Below are 23960 nucleotides of genomic sequence, written 5' to 3'. Positions count from 1 at the left end.
ACAATGGAGCGATGGGACGATGGGACGGTGGAGCGATGGGGCGATGGGGCGATGGGACGGTGCGGCGGTGGGGCGATGGGAACATGGGACGGTGGAGCGGTGGGGCGGTGGGGCGATGGGAACATGGGACGATGGGACGGTGGGACGGTGCGGCGGTGGGGCGATGGGAACATGGGACGATGGGACGGTGGAGCGGTGGGGCGGTGGGGCGATGGGACGATGGGACGGTGCGGCGGTGGGGCGATGGGAACATGGGACGATCGGACGATGGGCGATGGCGATGGGGCTTTGGGACGATGGGGCGATGGGACGATGGGGCGATGGAAAGTTGGGACGATGGGCAATGGGCGACGGGGCTTTGGGACGATGGAGCGATGGGACGATGGGACGGTGGAGCGATGGGACGATGGGACGGTGGAGCGATGGGACGGTGCGGCGGTGGGGCGATGGGAACATGGGACGATGGGCGATGGGGCGATGGGACGGTGGAGCGATGGGGCGGTGGGGCGATGGGATGGTGGGGCAATGGGAACATGGAACGATGGGCGATGGGACGGTGGAGCGATGGGGCGGTGGGGCGATGGGACGGTGCGGCGGTGGAGCGATGGGAACATGGGACGGTGGGACGGTGCGGCGGTGGGGCGATGGGAACATGGGACGATGGGGCGATGGAAAGTTGGGACGATGGGACGATGGGCAATGGTCGATGGGGCTTTGGGACGATGGGACGATGGGACGGTGGAGCGATGGGGCGATGGGATGGTGGAGCGATGGGGCGATGGGACAGTGCGGCGGTGGGGCGATGGGAACATGGGACGATGGGACGGTGGGACGGTGCGGCGGAGGGGCGATGGGACGATGGGGCGATGGGCAATGGGCGATGGGAACATGGGACGATGGGACGAAGGGACGATGGGACGATGGGGCGATGGAGCGATGGGACGGTGGAGCGATGGGGCGATGGGAAGGTCCGGCGGTGGGGCGATGGGAACATGGGACGATGGGGCGATGGGACGGTGGAGCGATGGGGCGGTGGGGCGATGGGACGGTTGGACGATGGGGCGATGGGACGATGGGCGATGGGACGGTGCGGGCGGCGGTGGGGCGATGGGAACATGGGACGATGGGGCGATGGGACGATCGGACGATGGGCGATGGCGATGGGGCTTTGGGACGATGGGACGATGGGGCGATGGAACGATGGGACGATGGGGCGATGGAACGATGGGACGATGGGGCGATGGGACGGTGCGGCGGTGGGGCGATGGGAACATGGGACGATGGGACGGTGGGACGGTGCGGCGGTGGGGCGATGGGAACATGGGACGATGGGACGGTGGAGCGATGGGGCGGTGGGGCGATGGGACGGTGGGATGATGGGACGATGGGCGATGGGACGGTGCGGCGGTGGGGCGATGGGAACATGGGACGATGGGGCGATGGGACGATCGGACGATGGGCGATGGCGATGGGGCTTTGGGACGATGGGGCGATGGAACGATGGGACAATGGGGCGATGGGGCGATGGAAAGTTGGGACGATGGGCAATGGGCGATGGGGCTTTGGGACGAAGGGACGATGGGACGATGGAGCGATGGGACGATGGGACGGTGGAGCGATGGGGCGATGGGACGGTGGAGCGATGGGGCGATGGGATGGTGGGGCGATGGGACAGTGGGACGGTGCGGCGATGGGGCGATGGGACGAAGGGACGATGGGCGGTGGGGCAATGGGACGGTGGAGCGATCGGGCGGTGGGGCGATGGGACGGTGGGACGATGGGCGATGGCGATGGGGCTTTGGGACGATGGGGCAATGGGACGGTGGGGCGATGGGGCGATGGCGATGGGGCTTTGGGACGATGGGGCGATGGCGATGGGGCTTTGGGACGATGGGGCGATGGAGCGATGGGACGATGGGACGGTGGAGCGATGGGGTGATGGGACGGTGCGGCGGTGGGGCGATGGGAACATGGGACGATGGGGCGATGGGACGATCGGACGATCGGACGATGGGCGATGGCGATGGGGCTTTGGGACGATGGGGCTTTGGGACGATGGGACGATGGAAAGTTGGGACGATGGGCAATGGGCGATGGGGTTTTGGGAGGATGGGACGGTGCGAAGATGGGACGATGGGGCGATGGAGCCATGGGACGGTGGAGCGATGGGGCGGTGGGACGGTGCGGCGGTGGGGTGATGGGAACATGGGACGATGGGGCGATGGAAAGTTGGGACGATGGGGAGATGGGGCTTTGGGACGATGGGAGGATGGGACGATGGGACGATGGGACGGTGGAGCGATGGGACGATGGGGCAATGGGACGATGGGGTGATGGGGCGATGGGGCGATGGCGATGGGGCTTTGGGACGATGGGGCAATGGGAAGATGGGAAGATGGGACGATGGGACGATGGGGCAATGGAGAGATGGGACGATGGGACGGTGGAGCGATGGGGCGATGGGACGGTGCGGCGGTGGGGCGATGGGACCATGGGGCGATGGGACGATGGAAAGTTGGGACGATGGGCAATGGGCGATGGGGCTTTGGGACGATGGGAGGATAGGACGATGGGAAGATAGGACGAAGGGACGATGGGGATATGGGGCGATGGAGCGATGGGACGATGGGATGGTGGAGCGATGGGGCGATGGGACGGTGTGGCGGTGGGGCGATGGGAACATGGGGCGATGGGACGATGGGGCGGTGGGACGATGGGGCGATGCGGCGATGGGACGCGCCTGGACCAAAGCATGGATACAGTCGTGGGAGCCAGTCGTGAGCCGCCAGCATCTGGATGCTCTCTGTGAGGAAGTCGGGCGCCCAGTAGCATTCTGCTGACTTCCAGCAACAGTGGCCAGCGTCGGAATCAAGGGACGACGGGACTGTGGGACGATGGGACGATGGGACGATGAGAGGATGGGACGATGGGAGGATGGGCGATGGGGCGATGGGAAGATGGGACGATGGGGCGATTGGACGGTGGGGCGGTGGGACGATGGGCGATGGGGCGACGGGGCGATGGAATGATAGGACGATGGGCGATGGGGCTTTGGGACGATGGGGCGACGGGGCGATGGAATGATAGGACGATGGGCGATGGGGCGATGGGACGATGGGCGATGGGGCGATGGGACCATGGTACGATGGGCGATGGGGCGATGGGATGGTGGGGCGATGGGACAGTGGGGCGATGGGAAGATGGGGCGATGGGACTATGGGATGATGGGAGATGGGGCAGTGGGGCGATGGGAGGTGCCTGGACCAAAGCACGGATATAGTCGTGGGAGCCAGTCGCGCGCCGCCAGCATCTGGATGCTCTCTGTCAAGTCGGGCGCCCAGTAGCTTTCTGCAGACTTCTGGCAACATTGGCCAGCGTCGGAATCAAGGGACGACGGGACTGTGGGACGATTGGGTGATGGGGCGATGGGGCGATGGGACTATGGGGCGATGGGGCGATGGGCGATGGGACGCTCCTGGACCAAAGCGCTGATACAGTCGTGGGAGCCAGTCGCGTGCCGCCAGCATCTGGATGCTCTTTGTGAGGAAGTGTGGCGCCCACTAGCGTTCTGCTGACTTCTAGCAACATTGGCCACCCGGAAGTCGGTGCGCAGGCGTGAACAGATGGCACTTTGCAAAGGAGGAATTGAGAATCTCGCACAGCACTGTCGTCCACTGGGTCACCATGACGTATTTGATAGTAAATATTACATTAAAATATTAGACATAAGATATTAAACATTCTCATATTAAGATATTCAACCGCTATTTTCGTGAACTTTTTGCAGTGGGATTGAATGCATATTTACCGCAAAACCACAATTGAATATAACTTTACTCTTCCACCATTGATGGAAACAAACTCAATAATATAGTGGAGATTACTTCTTCTTTTCAGTTGTAGAACTGTACGTTTGACAATTTCTTGTGTCTCCCTGACAAACTTCATGTCATTTTTATTTAACTCCTGGTTAATGAAACATCTCTCCCAGTATTCCAACTTGACTCTATGGTTAAAGAGGAAGGGTGGTGTTGTGCACAAGCATTCAGCACATTTAGCAGGTGAGATCTTTGTATTTTCTTTGGCAAGAAATTCCTAGACTGAATGGAATTTGCCAAAATTTCATAGGCACTGTGGCTCCTTTGAAGACTCGGGAACTTGCACGTGCAAGGTCAGTTCTCCTCTGTATTGAACATGTTGATATTTTGTACCTCATGGATGTTCTGCATGAACTTACATTTTAAAGTATTGCATTAAGGTATTTATCTTGATTACTTAGATTTGGTGCCTCTTTAAATTTAGTACTTGAAGGAAGTACTCACCTACTTTACCCAAATACTGACCCAAGAAATAGCTTTTGAATTCGGGCTGTGAATTTCAATGGCTGAAAATCTAGGAATGTCCCATTTCTCATCACCCTCTCCTTCATAGTTTTTAAAACTGGTTTCCTCGTTTCTACAAATTGTGTCTTCTCCACTGTGCCTTCAAACTATCACCAGAAGTGGTCTGAAGGTGAGTGAGCCTGAGGGAAGGAGCTCTGACCGCTTTATACTATTCACAGAGCAGCCATTTCTGTCAGACAACTTTCAAGAGGCTGGTTCCCCGCAAAGACCTTCTTTGCGCTGTGAGAGCTCTCTCTTTTATGTTCCAGGTACTGACCCCAGAGGGGAAACTTGGGCTCTGCTCCTTCACAGTCCTGCAGACACTGCCCTCTCCAGGAGTGTCGGGGGGGGGGGGGGGAGGGGCCCCATGCACACCCCTGAGGGTGTTAAGGGAGCTGCAATGAAAGCTTGAGCTGGTTTGGCTGAGTGTGGACTCTACCCAGCGTTGGATGTCCTACTAGCCCTGCAGGCAGCGACCATTTACTGCGGTCAGGTGGACTCTCATCTGTGATCAGCCTAAAATTTGCAAACTTTATCTCATTTAGTCTTTACACTTTCCTGTGTGACCACTACCAATGTCTCCACTTCTTTTTGAGGAGGAGATGAAAATCCGGTGTCATTTATCCTTCGGAGCCACAGGTGTCTTCAAAAGTGGGGCTTTCTGCCGCCCTCCAGTCCCTCCTCTTCCTCAGCTCTTAGTACGTGCCCTTAGCTGCACTGACTGTGCTGGTGCCTCATTAATCTGAACCATGTCTTTTTTTTTTTTTTTAATTTTTTTTTTTCAACGTTTATTTTTCGGACAGAGAGAGACAGAGCATGAACGGGGGAGGGGCAGAGAGAGAGGGAGACACAGAATCGGAAACAGGCTCCAGGCTCCGAGCCATCAGCCCAGAGCCCGACGCGGGGCTCGAACTCACGGACCGCGAGATCGTGACCTGGCTGAAGTCGGATGCTTAACCGGCTGCGCCACCCAGGCTCCCTGAACCATGTCTTTAATGTCTGCCTTCCTTGTTCCCTGGAGGGCAGTCACCATTCCTGTCTTGCCCTCTGTGAGTCCACATGGCCACACACTGCCTTCCGCGTGTTGTGCAGGCGGCACCTTCTGGGGGACAGGATGCAGAGAACTCTGTGAGTTAACCCTTGAAGTTCACCTTTATGCCTCTATTATCTTCAGACTGTGTCAGAATATATGAGCCATGTCTCCTGCAAAGAAATAGGGGAGAATTCAAACTTAATGGAGAGCCCCTTACAAGGGAAATGCAGAGGGTTGGGGCAAGTTGTCTTCGAGTGCATTGGGAGAAGTGGAAGAATGGTACCTGGATCAAACCACTGAGCATTCTTTTTAGAATTGAAAAAGAGACATGGACGGAGAGTCGGGTTTTTACTTCAACCTGGGGTCTCATTTAGGTGAACGTATCCTGTTGGACTGAGACTTCTACGATTTCCATGAGTGTGTTTGATCTGCAGCGTCACAATACAAAGGAAGTGTTGAGGTCATGACGTTGTCTGAAACCCCGACAAAAAGTGGAAAGAAGATCGGGATAAGGACCGAGGCGGTAGTCCCGGCCTAATGAAGAACCTCATGTGCAAGGTGTTCAGGGCAGCTGGGTAAAGTCTCCCCGGGTGGACTTGTGCATCATCACGCCCGCCTGGGGCCTGCCAGCCTCTTCATGATGACACTGGGGACGATGCTCTCCAGCTCTGTCAGCACCCTCCGCGGCGACCTGGCCCAGAACCGTGGCCTGCCCACGCTGGAGACCGTCACAGTTCTGCAGTATGTGGGGAGGATCGTCCTTGCTGTCGTGCCTGAAGGACTGAGAACATTTTCAGGTTTCCCCAGAAGCAGGTGCGTGGCAGCCGGTTCCAAAGAGCGCAGGCCACCTCTGTCTTCAGGAGATGATGATCCAACTTCACGACGATCCAGCACGAACCGCTGAAAGTGCTCACTGGACTCGATGAGAAGGTGGACGACCCGGTGACCAGTTCGGTGCAGGAGATGGGGAAGGAAAAGACCCTCCCGAGCAACGAGGACGCCAGCCTGCCTGTGCGGAGCTGGTTGCAAAGAATCAGTCTTCTCTGGCAAGAAAGTACATAGCTGCCCTGCCCGGGACGTTGTCAGACTGGAAATTCAGAAGCGGAAATCAAGAAGTGCTTTCCCTGTATTAATAAGCTCATCAGAATACCCGGGAAGTTGGAGAGGAGACTCAGTTCACCCTTCTGCAATTGAGTCTCATCTATTTCTGTGTGGCTTCAATTTTATAAATATTCACTGAAATATTTTTTGTCTGGGTCAGTTTTAAAATGTGGTGAGTCGTTTGCAGCACATGATGTATTAATAATAAGAAACTATACTTTTGGGAAAAGGAATTGCATTTTAACCTGAGTAATGAGAATTTAATATCCTATAATAATTTCTATTTTTGTAAATGTTATCATTTATATTATAACATGGTAAGCTTTGCTTTCTGTTTATATTGCTTTGTGGGGGTAGTTAAATCTGTATTTTAATGTCTGGGTCTTACCCATACCTGTAAAGAGATACAAAATGTCCATACACCTTTAATCTGCCTTGAAATGCAAAAGGAGCATAAATAGTTTTATTAATTCCATTCACACCTTTGCCGACTTTGGTAAGAACTGGAAGGAATGGCCATTTGATCATGCCATTTCCTTGCCAGAAACTTGAACTTGCCGCCATGGGAAACCGTCACCTCAGCTAGAAAATGTGGAATTTCCACACAGAGCCTGAATCTTTTCACTTTTCACTTTAGGATTAACATGTCACACATTGCTTCTGATTGGCAGCTGTATTCAAGTGCCCATGTTCTATCTGCAAAGGAGACTGGAGATGTCAATTGCGTCTTCTACATTGTTAATTGAGTTTTCTGTTGATGCATAATTAGTTATTAAACAACAATAGTTTTTTACCAGTTTTTGTGAATCAGGAATTGGAAAGCAGATTCAGTGGTCTCAGGTCTCCCATGTGGTCGAGATATCAACTGGCCTGAAGTCACCTGACGGCCTCATTGAGACAGAGAATCTGCTTCTACCGTGGGTCACTTGTATGGACATTGGCAGGAAGGACGTGGAAGTTGCTCATCACAGCCACATGGGCCTCCCCATGGTGGTCTGGGCTGTCTGCTCAACATGGCAGCTGGCTTCAACTAGAGCGAGTGATAAAAGAAGAGAGGAGTGGAGGAGGCAGTAAATTGTTTTGTGGCATAGCCTTAGAAGTTTCCAGAATCATTTCAGCCATATGTTGTGTATGCATTACAGGAGAGTCACAACATCCAGTATATAGTCAAGGGAAGGGACAAGGAAGAATATGAGGCAGTTTGTGGATGTATTTTAAAACAACCACAACTGAGGGGCACCTGTCTGGTTCAGTTGGTGGAGCATGCGACTCTTGGTCTCAGGGTCCTGAGTTCAAGCCCCACACTGGGCATAGAGATTGCTTAAAAAAAATAAAAAACAAAACCCCACAACCTGAAGACACAGGATTCGTAAGGTAGACTATCCCCTAATGTGGAAGGTTGTTATATAGAAGATGGGTAGCCGTCAATATGATAGGTGATATTATAATGTTTATTTATTTTTGAGAAGGACAGAGAGAGAGAGAGAGACAGTGTGAGCAGGGGAGGGGCAGAGAGAGGCACAGAATCCAAAGCAGGCACCAGGCTCTGAACTGTCAGCACAGAGTCTGACACGGGGCTCGAACTTGCAAGTTGTGAGATCATGACCCAAGCTGAAGTCGGACGCTCAACCGACGGAGCCACCCAAGCACCCCTGTAATATTTATTCTCTATCCATTCTCTTTTACTGTGCCTCCATCATGTGCAACGGACATAATCGTGAGCAAGACCGTTTCCGCAGCCCTGCTCAGTGAGTGTCCTCACTGTGAAGACCTACAATCCAAACAGAGAGGTTATGTGCATCACCAACACTCCCCTTCAAAATGAGGGAGCGCAGAAAGTACACAGCAGTCCCTGGTCTGTTGTAAATCTGATATCCATTAGGGCAGGCCAGCTCCCTGGGCATTGCTCTCCGTGGCTCACCTTTCTCCTCTGCGCTTCTTAGTTCTGCCTCTTAAATTATCCTTCCTTTCCCACAAGAAGCGGTTCATGTAGCTGCCGCATAGTCTTCCCAACCTGCTTGCTTTCTGGAAAAGTTGGGGGCTCCAATGGCCTCTTTATTTCAGGCTATCTCTTACTTTCAGTCTAAACTGATCTATGACTTTGAACATTTAGTGGGTTGGCTGTGTTTCAATTGATAAAGAGTGTCATTGGACGATAGGTACACCCACAAATCTCTCCAAATCCATGCTTTTCCACTTTGGGCTTCCCACAGGGCTTCTGTGAGACAACAATTTGGTCTCTCGGAATCCTCTTGCTGAATGGCAAGAATCTGTGAGGCACTCCCTTGTGATCCTTAGGGGCCTTATGTCTGTTTGATAATCTGTAAGGTGCCTTGGATCTTCCTTAAGTGTTAAAAGATTTTACAGTCTCGGGGCGCCTGGGTGGCTCCGTCGGTTAAGTGTCCGACTTCAGCTCAGGTCATGATCTCACGGTCTGTGAGTTCGAGCCCCGCGTCGGGCTCTGTGCTGACAGATCAGAGCCTGGAGCCTGCTTTGGATTCTGCGTCTCCCTCTCTCTCTGCCCCTCCCCTGCTCATGCTCTCTCTCTGTTGAAAAATAAATAAACATTGAAAAAAAAAGATTTTACAGTCTCTTAGTCTGATCTGATAAACAGGGTTTGTTATTTATTTATAATTTGTATCACTCCACGCCCAATACAAAATATCCCCATTACTATAGCTTTGAAACAAATTACCTTAAAATGTATTATCCAAGGGGCGCCTGGGTGGCTCAGTCAGTTAAGCATCTGACTTCAGCTCAGGTCATGACCTCACAGTTCATGAGTTCAGCCCTGCGTTGGGCTCTGTGCTGACAGCTCAGAGCCCAGAGTCTGCTTCAGGTTCTGTGTCTCCCTCTCTCTCTGCCCCTCTCCCACTCGCGCTGTGTCTGTCTCAAAAATAAACATTAAAAAAGAAAGAAAAAGAAAAGGAAGAATGCTCTCTCTTATTAAAAGAAAGTATTATCCTAAATAACAATTGTCTTACTCTCACATGTGCTGTGAGTCAGGGATTTGTATAGGGTACAGAAGGAATGTCCCTCACAATGTCTGGGGCCTCAGCGTGGAACACACCCCACTGGATGGCTCGCCACCTCGCCAGAACGTCTCCTGGAGGCCTGTTTTGTTCTGACAGATCGGTGGAGTCACTACAGTTGCACCGTTTACATGGGGACCAAGGGCTCAAAAGTGAGTGACCCAGTGACAAAGCTGTATCACCTTTTATGACCTAGCCCAGTGATTCTCAGTGGGAATGATTCTGTCCCCCAGGGGACTTTTGGCAATGTCTGGAGACGTTTTTGGTTGTCACAACTGATGAGGACTGCTGCTGGCAGCTCGTGGGTATAGGCCAGGGATGGTGGTAAATATCCCCACAGGGCACAGGACAGTCCCCACAACAAAGACGTATCTGGCCACAAGCATTAGGAGTGTCAGGATTGACAAACTCTGATTTAATTCCAATCTTGAAGTCACACAACACTATTTCTAACGAATCTTTTTGTAAACAATTTCCAAACCTTCCCATATTTAAGGGGAGGTGAATTGGATTCAACTTTTCGAGAAATGGCAACGTTCTCAAGACACATGTGGGCTGGGAGATGCTGTGGTGGGTCATCTCTGGAAGACACACAGTCTGTCTCAGTCTCCCCGTGATTTCTCTTGCTCTGTAGCGATTTCGTCCTACTCACCTCGCAGGTCGTGTGTTTTCTGCTCTTGGAATCCGAGCCAATCAAATCTGCTTGTAATCTTCCAGGAGGTCTTCAAAAGCAATGTTTCCAATCGTGCTCTTCTCATTTCAAGGGATTGTGGTGCACGATGTGATCGCATCACTAAATTTTTTTAACATTCAAAATATCTACGCGATAGCTATGAGAATGTTATATGTATTATCTATAACATACATATAAAATACATAATGTTATAGCTTTCTCTGTTATGGGTTTCCCCCATCCTCATTTTTTTTTCTTTTCACATTAGAAGAAAGGTTTATTTTTCTTCTAAAATCTTTCAGATATTTTAACAATAGTTGAAAATGTTACTTATGTGTATAAAGTAAAGGGGACATCTGCCAGCTTCCTCCCCCCCCCCAAATGAGCCCTGAATTATCTTCTCTCTGACCACTAACAGCATAGATGGGGCTGAAGATTGTGCTGGTTCTCTCTTGGGTTACTCTCACACTCCTTCCTTTTCTGGAGTTGTAATGAGGCACAGCAGGTGTAGACCAACAGCAACAGATCTATAGTCAACCCAGGTCAGATTTCTTAACTTCTGCTGTGAGAGCATTCACCATGAAGAATCACAAGGTTCAGTAGGAAGGGACAGAAAGGGTATTCTTACAGGGTTTGAGCTTGGGCTACATGATTCTAAGGGAATCAGGGAAAAGAATATCAGTGCTGGACCTAAGTGCTTGAGCTAGTATGTACTGGTTTTATCCTGGATGTTCTAGGAACACAGTGGAGCTGGGGTGGTCACTGGTAGGAAAGTAAAACTCACTTAAAAACTGAGAGGGTTGTGTCTTATTGGCCACATTCCTTTGCCAACAGGTCTGGGAAGGATACCCAGGATTCCTCTTTCCTTAGAAACTATAATGCCAGGATAAATGTGGAATGTAGTGTATGAAAACCCACTATACGAAGCTTTGCAGGTGAGTTGGAAATTGGGTTGCCGGTCTGTTGGGTCAAAGTGGCCATGTGGCTCAGAAACTTCAAAAAGACGATAATCAAATATATGATATCAGACAAATAGATACTCGTCTATGATGTGAGAGGACATTGCTTCTCAGTACCATGTCCTCAATATTAATGAAAGCAGTTTTTACAGCTTGAATGCCCAATTCGGGTAGAATAGAATTATTGGGACTATGGTATAGGTTAGGTCTGGGGTGTGAAGTCATTCCGAGGGGGTGGACAAAGCTGTTACGGAGTTACGTTATTGCTGAGATTTTTCTCTGTGACTCTGGTCTCCTGAAAGCCAGCAGTGGGACAGTTATACAGAAATGTGGACTAGAGGGAAATCACTCTTTCTATGCAGGCATGGAGCTGAGCAGTCGCAGGTTGTACATGTTTCTTGTGCCTAATACCACCATCTGTGGTCATCTCCCCAACAGCATCCTCAACATTTCTATGATGAAGTTTTCAGAAACTGCCCATTTCTTCAAATAGAACAGCTTGGTCCTGCGACATCACAGAAGTGTAATAACTACTCCAGGGAAGTGCTATTGTGGCCCAGAATCATCAGTTGTCTTAGTGATTTTTTCTTTAAATAGAACATCCAGCCAGCGACTTGTTTGTCATTCAGGACCGGTCTTAGTAAGAAGTCACCGTTTTCAGTCATATCCCTCCCGAGGAAAAGAATGCTTAATGTATGAATGTAGGAGGATATTTTAATCTGAGACAATGTTTTGGAGAATTAGAAAATGGGGAGTTATGCCACTGTTACCATTCCCATAGCCAAGAAACACGCTTTCTCAAAGAAAGCCCATGGATGGTACTCTAAAGAATTTGGATATCTGTATTACACGTGTGTGTGCCTGTGTACATATGTTGCTGTTTAGGCTGAATGAAAGCTGTGTGGCTAGAGCAGTGACCTGATCCCTGGAATCCACATGGGCAAGCCCATATAAAAAGCTCTTAGAATAATATGTTTATCAGATTTACTTATACCTGGATTATTGCATATTATATCCTTTCTGCTGTTGAAAAGATTTACTGTGTAAGTGTCTTCATGATAAGGCTCTCTGCTAAAAAAATTTTAAGAAGAATGGGGAGTGTACTCCCCCGCCCACCCGAAAAAGGGCATGCGGTAGTGAATGTGGTTGCTTAGACAAAATGTTGCAAACCTTTGATAATAGTCATAATTATATGAATTTATCAATAAAATAATGATCAAAGCAATTTACATATATATTTTTATGTGATGTCAAAAAATACCTTCTCTTTGATAACTGTCCCACTGTATCCACCAAAAGTTACCATAGGTTTTGTATATTTAATTATGTAATGAGTATGATGTGAAGCCTTGAAGTTTCCCATATGCTACCAAAATTTCTCATGGCTTTTGTCATTACTGGGGTCTTGCTGTTGTCGTTTGTCTTTAAGGAGATACATTTTCTGCAATCTATCTAAAACGAGGACTTTTACTTTCAACCAGTAGATGGCAGAATAATATCAGTCCCTAGAAAGTGGGGCCTGTTAGCAAGCAAATAGAGGAACTAACCTATTCTTGGTTAAGGAACTCAACTTCAACAGTTCTGCACTGTGTGCACTTACATTTAATGAGCAAAATCAAGAATGTCTCTCTTTAACAAATAAATTATCAAACTATAAATACCCCTATTAAAATCACCTGCAAGACACAATGCCTTGTGTCACTACTATAATTGTGCTGGAAGCATAAACTAATGTTTTTAATTACGATACAGATAATATGAAACAAGGTTTTTTATACTCTGCAGATAGCATAATTATCTAAGGTGAAACCCAAAAATCAACCCAAAAAATCTGTTACAAATCAATGAGAGTAACATTTCATCCAAAAACTTAAGAATCAATGACAGTAATGATGACAGAAAACCAGCATGCTTCAACTATGTATTTCCCACTATAACTGCAATAAAGTCTGGAATACAAGATGAAAACAAAATCTCATTCAAAACAGCAATCTATATACCAAAGACAATTTGAATAAAAGGTCATTGGAACTGAAGAAAGAGACCCTAAAAGACCCATATAAGATTTTATTATACGATTTTAAAAAGCCTAAAAATTCAGGGGCGCCTGGGTGGCTCAGTCGGTTAAGCGTCCGACTTCAGCCAGGTCACGATCTCGCGGTCCGTGAGTTCGAGCCCCGCGTCAGGCTCTGGGCTGATGGCTCAGAGCCTGGAGCCTGTTTCCGATTCTGTGTCTCCCTCTCTCTCTCTGCCCCTCCCCCGTTCATGCTCTGTCTCTCTCTGTCCCAAAAGTAAATAAACGTTGAAAAAAAAAAAATTTTTAAAAAAAGCCTAAAAATTCAGTGAGAAAGTGAAAATTATTCAAAAAGTGGCGATGGGACAATTGGATAACAATTTGAAAACATACATTAGATTTCATGCCAGAAGTCTAATAAAAAATCATATTCACAACAATATAAAATACTGGGATAATTGTACCATATCATGGAGGGAAAAATATGCAAGAAAACATTTAAAAATGACAAAGGAAAAAGTAATTTCACCACATTACAAAAAAAACCCAAAAAACCTTGCATGTTAAAAGACATATACTCAAAGAAAAAAGATGGGGAAATACTGTAATTAGAGACTAATATTAACATAAAAGGATTTTTATAAATTTGTTTTAAAAATTCATCTTCATTTCAATCAGAAAGAAGAAAAGCTATCTGAACAGAAGATAAGCAGTAAATGCCACCTTAGCAAGTTAAGAATTAGCACTGATAAAGCAATAGGATAAAGGGCAAGAAATGTGACATCAGTACTATGTAAAACAAAACAAAACAAAAAAACAGCAAAATTATCACTGAGAGTTCAAAATGCAAAAAAGATGGACATATTTGGCTGTGTCAAATTGAATGGGTGAAGGTGGTCAGAGGGTTCAGATTTCTAGTTATAAGATAAATGAGCCCTGCAGATGTAATGCACAGCAAGTGACTACAGTTAATACTGCTGTGTACACGAAAGTTGCTAAGAAAGTAAATCTTCAAAAGTTCTCATTTCAGGAAAAAAAATCGGTAACTATGTGTGGTGATGAATGTTAATTACACCTATTGTGGTGACCATTTCACAGCATATACATATTATCAAATCATAATGTGAACGTGAACTAGCATATGTTGATTATATAGCTCACCTTAAAAAGTTGAGTAGACCTGCCCCCACCAATTAAGAAAAAAAAAAAAGTCTTTGTAGCAGATAGGACATTTAAAGCAAAAGACAGGAAAAAATGACTCACAAGAATGCACCTGCTCAATAAGCAAAAAATTCAGTGTTGTCAGTAATTGAAAACATATAAACCCAAACCAGGAAGGTAACTAGAACTGCAAAGATTTCCTTTGAAATAATCACTAAACACATTCTGCTGGAAAATGCACATGGGCGCATCCTTGGAAATATTTTTCAAGAACCTAAACTATTTGACTTAGATTTTACTTCTTTAGAATTTATCAGAATCAGACATGGACAAAATTTTATGTAGGAATATAAAATCTTGCTCAATTCATAATGGTGAAAACATAAGGTAGATATTTAAATATACACTTACTGGGAAATGGAAAATATATGAAGGTACATTCGTGAGTGGAAAATTGTACAGGCATTTAATACTTTCTAAGAAAATAACCTATAAAAATCAGTAAGATAAGGGGCACCTGGGTGGCTCAGTCGGTTAAGCGGCTGACTTTGGCTCAGGTCATGGTCTCATGGTCCGTGAGTTCGAGCCCCACGTCGGGCCCTGTGCTGACAGCTCAGAGCCTGGAGCCTGTTTCAGATTCTGTGTCTCCCTCTCTCTGCCCCTCCCCCATTCATGCCCTGTCTCTCTCTGTCTCAAAAATAAATAAACGTTAAAAAAATTTTTTTTAATCATTAAGATAAAACTGAAGTAAAAAATTGTGATGCAAAATGCCAATTTTATTATACCCACTATCGTTTACTAAATGCTTCTCTGTGCACATCTTATGCTAATCACTTTGTAACATTTTCTACTTATAATTTTGATAGAGATACAATTATTAACACCCACCCTAATTTCACATACTAAAGGGGAAACTCAAGCTTTGAGAGCTTACTTATCCCAGGGTCATTCAGTTACTTAAACGGGTGAGCTGGGGATAGGACATTGGTTTCACTGCTTCTGACAGATTTCTGTAGTTTTGAATGAAATGTTCTGCAGGAGAATAGTTGGGTCTTTATAATCAAAACCAGGTAATTTTAATTACAAACCAGAAAAATTTGAACATGACTGAATGTGTTTGGTTTGCAGGTAAACTACAGGAATTCTGTTGACAAGAAGGGAAAAATATAAGTATGGATTTGCCTGAGTAAAAATAGAATGTTTTTCTTAATGCACATGTATTTGATAATTAGGAAAAAAGCACATTATTTACTATTTTATACACATTTTGTAAAACCTGGAAAGTCATGATAGCAGCATGTGTCTTTGAAAGTTGAATTTATTTCCTCTTACCATCCAGATTTTAGGTTAGGGTCTGGCAGATTTGAAAAATATTTGATGTCTGTACATGTGTATATGCCCAATATACCCAATATTAACAGAAATTACCATTGACATATGGAATCATTGATAACTTATACTTTTCACTTTTATTTTCCTATACTTTCTATAATGCTTCTATAATACTTCTATAATCAGAAAAATATAATTTTTAAACTTAGAAAAATGAAAATAAGAAATGTTAAGAAATGTTTAATGTACTTGGAGTTTATCCTTTTTTCATCTTTTCTGTAAAAAAAAAAAAAATCAGCTCCAATCATTTCAAAGCTACTGAAGTTTTCTTTATAAGCAAGGAATTCCGGATGTAATTACTAGTATTTGAATAGCATCAGTCAGCTATTTTATGATTGCCAAGAGAGAGGTCAACTGCAGAAAATTATAAAGTGAAAGGATGAGAGGTGGAGTGTGTGAGGCTGCAGGCAGGGGATATAGGGGGAGCAGTTAGGCAACGTTTAGCTAATTACAAAGCAACAGAGTCAAATGTAACAGAAGGCAGAAACCTTTTTTCAACAAGGCAAAGAGAAAAGCTTGTGCTTTTAGAAGGCAAACAGGGCAATACCATCTCAGCCTGTCAGAATTGGTGCCAAAAGAGTCATACATCAATACTAGGTAAAAAATAAAGGAGGGATGCCTGGCTGGCTCAGTTGGTAGAGTACGCAACTCTTAATCTCTGGGTTGTGAGTTCAAGCCCCAGGCTGGGTGTGAAGCCTACTTAAAAAATAAACATAAATTAAAAAAAATAATAATAAAGGAACTATAGCAGAATTATCCCTAAAAGGTCAAAATGCAAAAGGATGGACAAATTTTACCTCAAAAATTAACTAAATGGCCCTGCCTTCGTAAAACTGTAATAGATTGAGAAAATGAAATCGATGCAAGCAAATGCCAGTTAAATTACATTTATTATATAGAGAGCCTATAACTTGGTATGAAAAAACAAAGCAACTCCAATAGGTATCATCAAAAGGGTAAAAGACATGAACATTCAAACACAGGAAACACAGCTACTCAAAAGAAACCACACAAATATTTAACCTTATTAATAAAGAAATGATTGGGATGCCATTTCTTGCTTATTCAATGCACAAAGTTTACATCAATTTCTACTTTTTCTATTTTCTAAATGTACTCAATGTGCTACTTTTAGTAATAAAAAATTAGTCATTTAAAAAAACATAGAAAGTATGAAATTTTCTGCCAATGCAGAAATCATAAAAAGCATTAAAATGAATCAACACTTGTATGGGCAGTAAGGTTCAGATCCCTGGAAGCCAATTCCTCTTGTCTTGGTTCCTGAGTTTTATTATGGGATTGTCAATAAAAAGATTGTTCCTGGTTTATACTATGACAACTTCCCAAGTGTAGGGATATACATATTCATATGTATGTCAAAGTACATATGTAAATTTTTTCTTCAGGTAGGCAATTATTCTAGGAAAGTACCTCTCCAGAATCACTCACTACATAAAGAGGACTCCTTTTGCTGAAAAAGTCTCACTAGGATCTCCCCATGTGATTCGCAACCAGGAGGGATGCCCTTGGTATTTTAAAGGCTGAACATCGACTTTAGTACTGCCTGAAAGACAGCAGAGTCCTAAGCTTTCTGTAGCTGGCTTCTTAGGGAATCTGAAGTTGGTCCTGTTCTTTAGACATAGCCAAAAGGACATTATTCTGATTCGACACAGAACTGACTGTATCTCTCCTGCTCAAATCACAGCCTTGAGGCATATCACGCAAAGCTGGAGCAACCACCCCAAATCAAATGATCATGTTAGAATGACTAAGTTGGGAAACCGAACTTAAAACCCTATAGTTTTGTTCAGCATATTCCTTTCTCAGCTGTCTTCGTGTAAGTTTTACCGAATAAAAAGGTAGAAAATAGCACAGCTTACATTTACTCAGCTAAACCAATTCTCAGAAACCTGAACTTTGCTAAATAACCTGTATAAAAGCAACTCCACAGAATTCACAAGCAGAAGTAAAAGAAGTTTCATCTGAAGTGACAATTTAGTCAAATGACAAATTTGGTGGTCAATTTAATCTGTTGTAGCCCTTATCTGTCTCAATTTAGTATGACTCTACAGACACTTATTCTCTGGTACTGAATTCCCATTTGAATATAAATAGCTGCTAGGTAGAACGAAAAATTAATTTAAAAGCAATTTCCCTACAGATGAAATATCAATTTAAAAATTAGATGTGCCTGTGTGTGGACATACGAATGTATATACACAGTATGTATGTGTGTGTGCACGCACACGACCTTATATTTTCTCTCTCCCTTTCCCTCTCCAGAGAGAAATACAAAACCCTGACTTAGGGCTTTACTGTTTATTTCTAAGAAACTTCACATATTCTGAATGCACTCACACGATCTGGTGAATTGGCAACGATGTCAAAAACTATATGAAAAAAGGGACGTAGGTAATAATATTTGGCGACCTTTTATTATTTTAGGTTAGAGCAGGCAGCCTCCCTTTGATGTTTTGAAGTCAAAGATGAAAACTCTCCACTTTGAAGCATAATGAACACAGTTACACATTTACTACGATCACCTATAATTTGACTTACACAACACCACAAACATCTAAAACAGTTCGCTACCTATCTTCTTACATCTGTTAAAACAGCTGGCTATGTTGAATACATTTTCACAATACATTTGTTAACCATATGATAAACACACTTAGCCAAACAATACAAATAACATCAGTTACCACTTATCTAATTAACTGTACCAATCGCTGTAAGAAGATAACAACTGAAGGGGAAGTGTGAGATCATCCATGATGCGCTGTAAAGGTATTACATTTTAGTCCTAAGAATGATCTGAAGGTGCTGAAAGAGGTGATTCTCTAGAAGGTGACCCAGGGTTTTCCTCAGGTGGAAAAACTGTGAGAGTACAAGCTCGAATGCCACCAAGAGACTCTGGAAGGTCAAAAACTTTATGCCACTCATCCTTCTCTGGGTCATATTTCTGGACAATTTCTACCATACAACGATTATTCCAAGAATATCCACCTACAACATAGATTTTATTTTCAAAGACGGCAACTCCAACATCACTTTGACCTCTTAACATAGCAGCAATTGGAGTCCACTGGTCCAGGGTTGGTGAATAGTATTCACAGCTTAGAACATCATCATAATCGCTTGTTCCTCTGAAGTGATTGCCACCAATGACATAGAGCTTGTCTCCAACTGTACACATGCAGTGCAGACCTCTGACTGTAGTCATTGGAGCCTTCTGTGCCCATTTGTCTGTATCTGGGTCAAAACACATAAGCTCATTTTGGAAAGTGTCATGAGTAATTCCTCCTGAAATATACATTAAGCCTCCATACACTGTTCCGGCATGGCCATAGTGCGGTTCGCTCATCTTTGCAACATAGCTCCACTCATTCATCCTTGGGTTGTAACATTCTACTGTGGCCAGCTCACCAGCTGCACTGCGCCCACCAACAGCATATAAATGTCCCTTGAGAGCACTCAAGTGGAAGAATGTGCGCTTTTCGTTTAAAGATGCAACCTGCATCCATTTGTTATACCGAGGATCAAATCTGAAAACTGTATCGACAGCAGTCTTTCCTTTCGTGTCATAATTACTTTGACCACCAACTACATAAAGAAAGTTTCCAATGACAGCAATACCATGCTGGTAACGAGGAGCATCCATGGGGGCTAAAGATCTCCATTCTTGTGCCCTTTCGTCATACATCCGCAGTTCTTTACTGACAACCAGCTGCTGCCTCAAAACTCCTCCTAACGTGACCAAGTGCGTCGAGTCAGATCGAATGGCAGTTCTATCTGACTGCATCACTGGCTGCATGTATGGCATCATTTGGTAATTGCTAGCTTCTAAAAGCAAATTCACACAGGTATTGTCTGTTCTCATGAAATCTACTGTCTGCACGTAATTGATGAGATCCTGTGGTGTCATCAATGGAAATCGAATATTCTTCATCAATTTTGCAGCATAATCCATCCGAGGGTCTTCCAACCTTAGCCAGCGACAGGCAGCCTTGAAGAGCTCAAGTTCAGTACAGTGCTTAAGACTATTACTGGAAAGCACAAAGGCAAGCCGTTCAAAAGGGAGTTTTAGAAACTCTCCAGTACTCAATAATGCAGGAAAATTCTTCAGGATGAAATTATTGACATACTTATCCACTTCTATGAGATTGTAGGTGTTAGCAATTCGTCCAACTTCAACGCAGTTATCTAAAGAGACTCCCGAAATAAGAAATACTTTACAGAAGTCCAAAACAGGTAAGATTTGTAAAAAGCTGGCAGCTTCAAGCGTGTCCTGAAGATTGTCCATATTAAGAGAAAGTTTTGCAGTATAAATAAAATCAATTATTTTCTTCAGACCAACCTTGTTCACCCCATGAAGCTTAATGCACATTAGATCTTGTTCTTTCATTCCACCCGTGAACATAGCCTTGAAATAATCGCTAGCAGACGCCATCATAGCTCTGTGAACCGGGAAGATTTCATCTCCATCACCCGGTACCAGTGTCACATCGCAAAGCAATCCTTCTATTCTAAGCTGATCAAAGCCTTGCAATACCACCGAACTGTGAGTATTGCTGGTAAAAAAACGTGTGGTTCCTGCCTTGCAAGGCTGCAAATGGGCGGAGACGCCCATTTCGCCGTTACCAAGAGACACTTTCATGTGTGAAAGCCTTCCTTTTGCACAGATCTGTGCCGGAGAAAGAAGTTATAATCTGAAAGCTTTCAAGGAAACGAGGCCGTCCAAAGAGCCGGGGAGCTCGCTTTCCTTATCAAGGGCAAGCAGTCCCTGCGGCACCCCTCAGATCACACCAGTCAGTCATCCACTGAAAACTGTCCGATAGCAGGACCACAAAGGGCTGTGGACCTCAAATCTGACTGTCATGCAGATGATTCATCACCAGAAAGCTGTTAAGTGACCCGGTTCACCTGGTCCGTCCGGCCTGCACTGCCACTCCTCCAGCAGTTCCGCTCCGGGCCAAGGGGGAGGCGCCGCCACGTACTGCGGCTCGCTTGGCGGCGAGACCGGCCACCTCAGCGAGCGGCCCGCGGCGCCCTCCGCTGTCACCAGAGCGTCGCGGCGGCTACGGAGAGCTGTGTTAGGACGAGGGCCTGGAACGAGGGCCTGGCTTGAGCCCGGGCCTGGAACAAGGGCCTAGCCCCGGACGCCGAGCCGCTCCTTCCGGAAAGGCCTCGTCCCAGGATCCCCAGGGCTAGGAGCGGCCGCGGCAGCTACTGCGGCTGCGCAGCCGTCCGACCTCGTCAGTGGGCGGACGTATGGGGGATGGGGAGGAAGGACGGGGGAGACGCAAAGGGCGGGGGTTGGGGAGGAGGAGGGGTGTGGTGTGGCCGCGAGCGGGGCCTCTCTGGGTCGCTGCGTGGGTGGGATTCAATGGGCCGGAACGGGTGACCGTATGTTACGCTGCGCGTGTGGTATAAACGTGTCGCGGCCTCCGAGCTCTCCTCCTCAATTCGTACTTTTTCTTTAAGATTTGTACTTCCTGGCTTCTGCCTTTGGAATAACAATGAAATGCGGCTTTTGTATGAATTGAAAAGAAATGGGGCAGTAGAGAGGGCGGAGGAGGAAGATGCTTAACACTGTGCCTCAATGAAGCACGTTAGCTGTGATTTCTATCCGGCACAACATAATAACACCTCAATTATAACTTGGGTTCATATTTTCAAATTACTAATCACTTGAAACATACATCGTGCGTCTCCCAGTAACCAAACTGTGACCCCGCTATGTGAATAACGTAGCCTAAATTTTGTCCTCAAAATGCAATTCGATCATCAGTAATTGTTTCCCGCTCACACATCTTTACATGGCTATACAACTTTCCAATGAATATACATACTATAGTTTCCTTTGCCCATTATTTGTTCCTGAATATATATAACTTCTTGTACTTCATTCTTTTATAGTCTCTAATAAACTTACAAAATCTAGGCACAAAACTTTCCCCCGTTTTTGGATAAATCCTAAGGATGGGACTCAAGACATATAAAAATGTTCCCAAAATGTGGCCACCAGCAATGTTTGTGCATTTCCCCTCTATTTTTCCCTTTATGAATATTTTTATTAGCTTGAATTTCTTTCGTGGTAAACTTAAATTTCGGCATATGAATAAATGTACATTGTGACACAATTTCTTCCAACACTTTCCACAGTATGAAGGGATTCATGTCTTTTAAATCTGTCTAGTTTCTTTATGCATATGCAAACTAGTAAGAATATAACATTTTATTATACTCTATTTTCATGTAAAAGATAGCAACCTATAGTCACTGTTCTGCACCTACTTTTTTTTCACTTGGAGATCTTCCCATATTTGTAAATAGAGAACTTTATATTGTTTCCCTATAAATGGCTGTATCATAAATGATTTAACCAATCCCCTACTGATGGACAGTTAGCTGGTTCCAATCGTTTTCTTTGGTTTCAGTAGATGGCAGCAAGTTCCAGAAGGTTCAGACTGCCAGTGGCCTCCACCAGATGCTCCAGCATATCTTAAACATGTTCAGCATAAGAGGTTGGTTGGATTGAGACTGACCTGAAAATATTCTTTACTGGACTTCATCAGCATTGGGAAGTCTTGGAAACCTGCTTGGTGCAGGAGTTGGCGATAGAAAGACTCCCCTGGGCAATGAAGACTCCGTACTGGCTGTGAAGAAGGACTTCCAAGGAATCAGTCTCTATCTGAAAAAGGAAGAATAGAGCTACTATTTTGACAGTTGTCAGAGCAAGAAATGATGAGATCTCTTATCAAGTTTGCAAGAATGATTAAGAGCTAAGGAAACAGACCTATGCTCTTTTGTTTGTTTATTTATTTATTTATTTAGAGAAAGAGGAGAGAGCTAGTAGGGTAGAGGGGCAGAGGGAGAGGGAAAGAATCTTTAAGCAGGCTCCACACACAGCGCAGAACCCAATGTGGGGCTCGATTCCATGACCCTGGGATCATGACCTGAGCTGAAATCAAGAGTGGGTCTCTTAACCAACTGTGCCACCCAGGTGCCCCAGACCTGTGCTCTTAATAAAAACAATTAGTATGAAGGTGCTTGGGTGGCTCAATTGGATAAGCGTCGAGACTCTTGATTTCAGCTTAGGTCATGATCTCAAGGTTCATGAGATCAATCCCTGTGTCCGGTTGTCTGCTGACAGCACAGAGCCTGCTTGGGATTCTCTCTTTCTCTCTGCCCCTCCCCAGATCTCACATGCACTCCCCCCACCTCAAAATACATAAATGAACATTTAGTAAAAACAATTACTATGGACAGATACACTTCATCATATCCCACATGTTTAGTCATTTTGAAAGATTTCATCATGAAATAAATCAAATGTGTCACATTTATTGATAGTATTAAGCAACTATAAAGTCAAAACACCCAGTTCATAGGAGGCACCAGCCCATCATAAATGACTTTATTCATGTACTTACGTATTTTATTATATTTATTGTTTTCAATATTTTTGCTTGTATGCTGTTATGCTCACCTGTACATTATACTAGTTATACAGTGGTCACCTTTATATTTTTAAATTATTCTCTTTGTTCTGTTTAAAGTTTTACTTTCAAATCTTTTTGTATTGGTTTATTTTTAATAAATAAACACCAAGACTGTTTTTGTAGCTTAATTAAAGGTACAGTTCATCCATTCATTTCATCCAAACTACATGTAATACTTAAGTCTCTAAATCATAGGCGCTATGCCTGCCTTCAAGATAAAAAGCTGAATAAAGAAAACCAAGTGCCATCCCTCTTGGAACTTTTCCTTTTTGTTGGAAGGAAACATGAAAGTCTTAAGCAATCAGTTAATTAATTTCAACTACATTATAGACTAACACAGAAAGCAAAAGAAAAGTAGCATCTATCACCAGAAACTGGAGGATGCAAAAATACTAAGCCCTGATATCTGTTGCACAGTTCTAGAATTTGCAGAGTGCTATGGCTAGAAATGTTAACTTGGGAGCTGAAGTATACCTGGTCCCTAAACGCTAAGGAATGAATGAGGTCTTTTAGACATAGAAAATAGAAAGCCTACCACAAATTGAACCATAGGGACCTTCACAATTTCATGGGGGAAGAGAATAAGGAGCCTGAGAACGACACTGGAATGGAGGCAGCACAATAGGAGGACAAGCAGGAGACAAGGGTGATGAGAGGTGTTTAAGGCAAGGGATATGTCAAAAGGTGATGTCTTGTCTTCAGGGA

The 23960-nt window shown here is 45.1% G+C and overlaps 1 protein-coding gene across 1 annotated transcript; it reads right to left on the bottom strand.

The window, feature by feature from the left end:
- Positions 1-16618: 16618 nt before the first annotated feature.
- Positions 16619-20959, bottom strand: KLHL9 (kelch like family member 9). The gene has a single exon (XM_030293297.1). It carries the CDS (start codon positions 20405-20407, stop codon positions 18554-18556), a length of 1854 nt encoding a protein of 617 aa, XP_030149157.1. The 5' UTR covers positions 20408-20959; the 3' UTR covers positions 16619-18553.
- Between the last annotated feature and the right edge of the window lie 3001 nt (positions 20960-23960).

Source organism: Lynx canadensis, chromosome D4 (genome assembly GCF_007474595.2).
Source record: "Lynx canadensis isolate LIC74 chromosome D4, mLynCan4.pri.v2, whole genome shotgun sequence".
Taxonomy (NCBI): Eukaryota; Metazoa; Chordata; class Mammalia; order Carnivora; family Felidae; genus Lynx; species Lynx canadensis.
The sequence above is the reverse complement of the archived record's forward strand: the minus strand, read 5'-3'. Positions and strand labels throughout refer to the sequence as shown.

Coding starts and splice junctions, on each gene's coding strand:
- KLHL9 (XM_030293297.1), bottom strand. CDS start 20,407: ATGAAAGTGTCTCTTGGTAACGGCGAAATGGGCGTCTCCGCCCATTTG.